The sequence below is a fragment of the Diadema antillarum genome, unplaced genomic scaffold (assembly GCF_040938485.1).
Source record: "Diadema antillarum isolate AM-2024a unplaced genomic scaffold, OU_Dant_1.0 seq00000263_RagTag, whole genome shotgun sequence".
In the NCBI taxonomy this organism is placed as follows: domain Eukaryota; kingdom Metazoa; phylum Echinodermata; class Echinoidea; order Diadematoida; family Diadematidae; genus Diadema; species Diadema antillarum.
The window spans coordinates 1,333,548-1,341,989 of NW_027271301.1; the positions used below are offsets into that span (position 1 = coordinate 1,333,548).

Below are 8,442 nucleotides of genomic sequence, written 5' to 3' on the forward strand. Positions count from 1 at the left end.
GGGAAGAATAAAATATTGAATCTATCAGATTATAAGTTTGGTTCTTCATTGTATTTTTAGGAGCCACATGATCTTATCTTGAGTAGACTGTGTGATCAAGGGGAGAACATTCTCTTCAATTTTAAAGACAATTCTGAGATAGTCTAATAGGAATACTGCTAACTTTTGGTAATTTTACTTACTCCTAATGTTATGTAGCAAGAGTAATGCTGAGCAAAGGGAATCAGGTGGAGATATTATACGGCGGTGTATGGTGGAACGTTTGTGCTGATTCTGACTGGGATAGGCAGGATGCCACTGTTGTCTGCAAACGACATGGCTTCTTGTACGGGTTGCCAGGGAAACCAACGGGATGTCTGGGGGGCGTTGAGACCTGCCACGCCAAATTTGGACAATTTCGCTGCAAGGGAACGGAAAACTTGCTTGAAGAGTGTGATTATACCATGGAAGACACAGGAAATAAGTGGTCCTGTGGACATCGCTATGCTGTGGCAAAGTGCTTGAATTTCACACTAGCCAACCACCAAAGCAATCTTACGGACCTCCACATATTCAATTCCACCCTGGTAGCACATGTCAAGAAGCAGAAATACTTGGGTAAACGAAATTTGCTTTTCTGTATAACTCCCAGGAGATCTCCAAAATATATATGCATCTCCCTACTTCCTCGTGAAAAATGAGTTAGATTTCCTTTGCCTGCAGCCATCAACAAACAAGTCTTGAAACAATAACCAGAAAAATGTGTAGCATGGTAAGATAATAAGATTTTCTCGTTTTCCACCATCTCATCAGCATGAAAAACAGGGGGGGGGGGTGATTTTCTCCCCCTTTGAAGACGAGACAAGAACACCAATCTTCTTAACTCATTGAGGATGAGGAGATTTTCCTGTAACATGCTATTCTCACAGACACCTGTGCAAGTACAAATTTGTATGCTCATTACTAATCTTCGACAGGTTTAGACATCTTCCACAGGGGTTTACTTTTAACTAATGTTTGTATTTTTTTCAAGTTGATAACCAGATTATAGCAGTAACAACTAGCATAGCATAGTGAGCATCTTAACATTCCCAGCTGAAACATCAGAAATGTATGTATACTGATGATTACAGTTTGTATGAATAGATTATTTTCTTCATTACATTATTATTTTGACTTCCCCTGACTCACACTGAGCACTCGCCCTTACCAAGTGGTCTGATCACCTCACCTATTATGATGGTTTCAATTTTGCCTTGGCTCAGCACCACCTTAACCACGTTTCCTGTGTAAAATTGCGTGCTTCGCTTTTGTATGAACTTCTGTGTGCCTACCTTTGGCATTATATGTTACTGTTAACAGTATAGAAATGAAATGAAAATAATTGTTGTTTGTAGAAGTTTGCAATATATGTGAGCACATTTTTCAAAACATTCATGTTAGACTATTTCTGGACTTTGACAGAGGGGGATGTGAAGCTGGCTAATTCAGTGGAAGACCACGAAGGCAGAGTGGAGATTTTCCACAACAACAAATGGTATACAGTCTGTGACGATGGCTGGGACATCAATGATGCCAGGGTAGGTTTACTCGATCCTCCTAGTGAGGATCTTCTCATTCTATTTCCAGAAAGAGATATCCACTTTTTAGTCTGATTTCTTCTTCTCTTTCTTCTTCGTCCTGCCTTTTTTTCCCTTCTTGTTCTTGTTCTTCTTTTTCTTCTGCAACCTCCTCCTACTCCTCCTCTTCTCTTCTTCTCCTTTTCCTTCTGTTGAATTTTTTTTCTTCAGGTCTGAAGATGTGACTGAAGATGTCTTGTGTGTGTGTGTGTGTGTGTGTGTGTAAATGGAATGCTGTGGAAGTGGCTATTTTTGGCTAAGTAATTTTTCGCACCCAGCCAGGTAAGAGGAAGTTTGCGTGTTCTTTATTCCACGGAATCTGGACAAAAATTGATAAAACATATGTCATGCAAAAATATTTGCATTCTTTTATTTTTGTGCTGGCTTTTGGTTGCGTGAAATGTGCAAAATTTGCACACCATGAAAAATGTCAAGTTTTACAATACTGTCTGTGGCAGATTGTTATTCCTCTCTCTATTGGAATTGCCTTTTGGAACAGAGCTATCATGCTAGTGGGCAGACGTTCATTTGTGCCATTCTTTCCATCTAGGTCGTGTGTCGTCAGCTCGGCTTCCAGGATGTCCTCAAAACGTGGTCACAGGGCACCCCGTTTGGTCCCGGCATCGCCGACATCCTCCTGGACAATGTGGACTGCAAGGGCGATGAGTCCAACCTGCTTGAGTGCGACCACAGCGGGCTGGGCGTCCATGACTGCACTCACATGGAGGATGCTGGGGTCATCTGCAAGGCAGAGGGTGTCTCTGCCAACCAGTCATCGGGGCCAGGAAACCGTGAGTTCCATCCCCCTCACTTTGTAGGTTTTGATGTGGTTCTTAGTTTTGGGAGAAGAATTTTATTGTTCTGTATTGTATCACAAGGGCGGGTGGCATGGGCATATCCAACAATTGTGAGGGTTCTTCACCTGGTAGCACTCTGCGTCAGATTGACTGTCAAATTATATGATTCTAGTGGGTTTTCTGTGAGAAGCAGAAAAATTCTTGCAGGATTGCCCATTGTCCCAGCTTACTGCTTTTTGCATCTTGCTGATACAAGCAGATTATTATTTTTTTCTTTTCATTTAATTAGTGTTGCATCATGGCTTGAACCAGAAATTTATGTGAATTACATGTGTATATTCATAGTGGAATATGCTATTATTTTAGGCATGGATGTGAGATATCATATTCATTTTGGTTGGTGCGAGGATGAAAAAATATAAATTGGGAAATATAGAGGAGAGATTATCTTCTTTTAGAGCAGGTGGCAGAGTTCATGTTTTGTATCATCTATGGCACAGTATTTTCTTGTAATATCAACATATTGTCCCAGTTTCTAACCCTAGTACCATTGACACTTTACTGTACCTTGTGTGCTGATTGGCACGCAGCCAAAGTGCATTCATTCAATTGACACAAATATCTGGAAACTAACTGTCAGTGAATGAAGAATATGGGATTCCCCTAATCCCTATTGAATCATCATGACACTTATATTGGAATGATGCATGTTGTTACACATAAGTGGGCTTGCTGAATTTACAACTAGGGCAAGTTTGGAGTGATTACTGAATGCTTATAAATCAAAACAAGATTTAAGTTAAGCTACTGTAAGTGCCTGGCACATAAAGGGTTGGGATCAGTTATTACATTATATTCTTGATGTATGTATGTATATGTGAGCAATTGTGCAATGTGTAATTTCTCAGCTGTGATATGAGTTAATTATGACTGCAGATTGAAACAATCTATCTTATCATACACACGAAAAAGAATAAGTAGAAATAAATAAAGGTTGTATATTGATGGCAGTGTGATACTCTTTGAGCTCACAAAGAAAGTCAAAATGTTTCCCGCTTTCCATCCTCAGAGCTACCACCCGGGGCAATAATTGCAATATCCTTGATATCAGCATTCTCCTTCATCATCATTGGGGGCGCCCTGCTCCACTATGCCTGCAAGTCATGTGACAGGCGCTTCGAGGAGACTGCCTCATCTCCGCCGCGCTCCACACCAATGGTGGTCATGATGGTCCACTCATCGCGGGCCAGGCCCACCAGCGGGGGCTTCTCACAGAGCCGGCGCTACGACGCCCTCCCATTCACTATCTGCTCCAGGACTTCCATAGCCAGCAGCACCACCAGCCCCGTCTCAAGCCCCGTCTCCCAGGACGGGACCATCTGTGAGGAGCTGGAGGCCCTCAGCGGGGGCGGGGGACCGCCCTCCTACGAAATCGTGCTGCGACACCCAGATGCCTTTGCCCAAATGCTACAGAGTGAACATTTAGCACCGCCACCATCGTATAACAGCGTCTCACAGCAATGACGTAAGGTACTCATCTGGTCAGTCATTATCATCTTCCTCGCCTTGGTTACACTCCCATGGATTCCTCTTCTCGGTGCTTGAGCACCTATCAGTTTTTCTAACAATATTCCTGCTTGTTTGTTTGTTTGTTTGTTTTAATATGAAGTATTTGGTGATGTATGTGTCCTTTCTGTTTTATTTCATTAGCATTGCTTTTTAGAGAGTAAACAGTCTGTCAGGAGGCTGTTTTTAAGAGTTCTGTTACTGACATCATATGTTCATTGATAGATGTAGGGCTTTGGGTAAAATTCCTCTTTTGTCCATAGGAGCTACTATTTTGACATTTTTCTAGTGTACATCAAGATGAATGCTTTTCTATCTTCACATCTTCCTCTCCACTTATCTTATGAAGCGATACGTTGGCTCTAAATTATGTTGGATTTTTTTTTTTGACTGACCAGATGGGTACAAATGCTGAAAAAAGAAGTTTCATATCGACAAGAGTTTTATAAATTATCTCGTGGACTTGCCGCACGTCACAATAATTGTGTATATACATGAGCGATTTTGTCATGCAACGTCTTGGACGATGTATATAACCTTTTTTTGTAATCCACTCAGTGCTGGAGTTAGAGCAAACTCTGGTACATACATGTACACATCTTTGTATAATGTACTATTTCTGTTTTTCTTTCATCAGTTATTTAATGAATATACATGTATACATTGTGACAGAGTATTTTCATGTTAAAAGTGCAGCAACGTTAGAAGGTACAAAAAAACATTGGTTTCCTGTACTTTGAAGTATATCAGAGGAAGTACTTGTGTGATTGTGATGAGTTGTAAATTTGCCACTATTTGTTCACGGTTATGATTTATGACTCATTAAATGATTATGAAAATCAAGTTAGGCCTAGATATCCCTCACAGTTATATACAGGTAACTATTGGGACAATGGACTTAGATACCACCGTCCTTGATACTCATCAGCAATGCTCAAATTCATAAACTGAAAACTTAGATGCAAATGTGACTTCTAGGTTTGTCTCTTCATTCTAGTTTTAATGAGAGCTCCCCCCCCCCCCCCCCCCCCGTTTTTTTCCCACTCATTTGCTTTCACTTTCTCCTAATACCTTTCCCACAAGATTCTCCCCTCCATTGCATGCAATAAGTCGATGCCACAATTAGGACTCATCAGTAAGTGAGTGTTTACAGGACATATACAAAATGTAGGGTACAGGCTCTAAAGGCTGAAAAAGAAAGACAGAAAAGGATGATTAATTGAAGTAGTGTCAGATATTCCAGATTGCTTTCTTAAGCAGCAAGCAAACCAGTCATTTCATTCACAGTGGGAAAATAAAAATAAAAAGAAAAGGAAGCAGCTGATACTAGCTTTATGTGAACTAATCCAGAAAGCTGCTTGGACAAGATATTCATACTGGTAGCTACTTGGATGCTAAAAATATCATTAAGTTTACCTGTCCATCTGGACAACTGTTAGTGATACTCTACAATAACTAGATACAGAAATGTATGATTTAAACAATACGTTAAAAGATGTGATATACATCAAAGCTAGCAAAGATTTTATTGATTGAAATATTGATAGTGCTGCAAAAGAGATATTGGCAAGACATGTAGTGAGTATATATTTCTGTCATGTCCAGATTCACTTTGGCACTACACATAGTTGGATCCAGTTAGACATCTAAGTTTGTAGATCCACTGGCCAGTTTTGGCATTAGGGAATTTTCGTTGTTGTTGCTGTTGTAGCTTCCATCTCTATGTTGAAACAATGACCAATTGAAAGCCTGCTTGTTTGTGAAGGAGAGATTCACTGGTAGGTAAAGTCTGCTGCCAAATTAATGATAGGAGGAGTGGGATGTCGGTGGTGGTGGGAGAGTGATGTGGTCATATTGATGTAAAGTGTCTACTGGTGTATGTCCTCATCTTGCCAGTCTTTATCTTGATTGGTATTGTTTGGGTATATTAGAGCAAGATCCTCTTTACAGCTTGGTCCTGGTGGTACTTTTATCATTTATTTTCTACAATATGATGAAATACTTTTGAAGTGTAGACTTTGTATTTTGTTATAGTTTTTGTGGACGAATGGAACGTCAATTGAACTGGAACTAAAAACTGAAGTAAAAGAAATACATAATTCATATTCAAATTTTGTTTGAAGAAATGAAAGCGTTAAAAAAAAAGGAATGGAAGAAGTAGGTATCACAAGAAACATTGGTCAACATAATGCACTCTATGGTAGCTCATGATGAATGTTAGAAATTTAAGAATGATCCCAAATGAAGATATCCTGGCATCATGTCATTTTGTGACCACAGTGCAGATATACACAGATTGTACAGCTGTACACAATAGATTGGTGCGCAGCCTTTGAAAGAATGGTTGTACCTTCTGTTTGATGTTAGAAAACATATCCTAGGGGAGTGCTGAGGTGCATTGGGTAGGGATCGGGGTACTGGGTTCAAACCATGTATGGCCCTCCACATCTTTACACACTGTGTTTTGTGGATGTTTTTTTTTTTTTTCCTGTTAATACATTGTTTTTTGTGTGGGTTTGTTTGTTTGTTTAGCTGATTTTTTCTTTCCTACTGGCACAGAAACCCTGTTGACAATAATTGCAATCTTTGTGTAATGGAGACTCTATAATCTTGCAAAATCTACCTTTTCCCACAGTACAGTTGGTAATTCGACATACGGCTGCTAGTTCCCAGTGGCATATCTTGCTTCTGTGTATTGGTCAGGTTTGATGAGCCTGCTGTATATAGCAATGAATCAATTATTCTTTTCCTTTTCAGACTGACACTGAAATTCTTCAGAGTGGAAGAAATTTTTAAAAAAAAGTTACTGAACTTCAAAAATATACTTGGTGCTATGTGAATAAATTTTGTATGTCTGTCTGAAAGATTACTGTTGTTGGTAAGTGAGCAGGTGTATGCAGAATGTATCAAACATTTTGCTTTTGTGGGTCACATGTATTAACCCAAATCTCTTTGGCTTTGGCACAGTTTGAAAACCTACAGCTCTTTTGTACAGTGTTTAAAGAAATTTCTGTTCCCATGTTGTTTGCCTGTGTCTCCAGTTACAATCTCAATCAATGTATTTTGCCAGCTGTATATTATTTGTCATCATTTTAAGAAGGCATCTTAAAAGTGAAATATTCCAGCAGCAAGGAGATTTTCTGTGTGTATGCTGTTTTCATCACGTGTGAAAATTAATACAGAGTACACTGTTGACACCATAGAATTAATTACATTACCCATCAATGCAATAGTGTTTACCGATCATTTTTAGCCTGCCATGAAAAAGGTGTGTATGGCATGCAGATGCAGAATGGACGCATTTGGGCTCGGCAAGAATATTTACAGTTGGCATTGTTTTATCAGATGTTCATATATAATATGTGTTTTTGTATATATGAATTTACAAGGAAGCAGTATATCTCTGCAAGCATATACTGTGGTGGCACTTGTCTACAGGCCTCCTAGAATTTCCACCAATTTTCACCTCTATGAAATTTGTTCCAAACGCTGCACAAGTTCAAATTAATCAGCTTCTTGCTCCTGAAATGAAGATTGTATTTTTTTTTTTTCATTTCTTCCTTTTATTTTCCCTGTCTCTTCTTCTGGTGCTTTCCAACCACTTCAAGATACGAAGTGTTTCTTTTCTTTACGTTTGTTCAGTTGTCTGTCAAAGGTCTTGTAAATTTGTTTGAATGTGTCCAAGAAGTTTAGGAACAAAGGACATGTTTGAATGGATACTCAAACACTCACATTGACAGAAAGACACACACATCAACAAACAAGCTAAATTCTGATCATTAAATAATTTCTATGCTTGAAAATAAGATTTGAGCATAAATAAGAATGAAACAATCCATTTTCATAAGATAAATATTTACTCAAAAGTCGGTAGATTTATAAGCATTGTTCTAAATATAGGGTAAAATAGTGCCCTCGTGGTTTTCTTTTTTAACATTTTACTGAAAATGAAAATGACTTCAAGTTGACACCATAATGTAAAGGAGATCAAGCTCTGCAACTCGATACCAATAACTCTACACCCCCAAACTGTGAGAAAGCCTTTCTGATTCTCAGCCAAAAAATAGACTTCTGTGTTATTAAGTCACTGTTTATGACAGAAAAGAAATAACCTGAAAGCGTGATGTGAGACTTGTTGTCACTAATGTTGCTGGTATTTTAGCATTAGTGTTCTATTCTGTGTTTTGGTTGGACTGATTGTTGATTAGTGTTGGGTTTTTTTTATGCTATCTCAACAAATGATATGTGTGAGATATTTGGGTAAATTTCTGTATTCCTATCTTTTTAGAGAACACTGTTGACACAATGTGGAAAGAAAAGCAATATATGGATTTCTTTGTTCGTATATTACAGAGAGAGATGATTTTCCACTACTTTATTTAGCTGGTCTTTTATATTACGTTTACAACAAGGTACCAGTAAATAAGTTACATGGTAAAATCTGCAGTCCCTGCAATCTAATTAATGGGGTGTCCCTGTGC

General features: G+C 38.7%; 1 protein-coding gene across 1 annotated transcript in view; it reads left to right on the forward strand.

Moving 5' to 3' along the window:
* LOC139729784 (scavenger receptor cysteine-rich domain-containing group B protein-like) overlaps positions 1-4,358 on the forward strand; it is a 35,836-nt gene extending 31,478 nt beyond the window's left edge. Inside the window, exons 6-9 of the mRNA XM_071640717.1 lie at positions 199-597; positions 1,444-1,559; positions 2,149-2,389; positions 3,465-4,358. Of these exons, the coding sequence (XP_071496818.1) occupies positions 199-597; positions 1,444-1,559; positions 2,149-2,389; positions 3,465-3,919 (1,211 nt within the window). The 3' untranslated portion in view covers positions 3,920-4,358. The remainder of the gene's footprint in view (positions 1-198; positions 598-1,443; positions 1,560-2,148; positions 2,390-3,464) is intronic.
* The last annotated feature ends 4,084 nt before the right edge of the window (positions 4,359-8,442 follow it).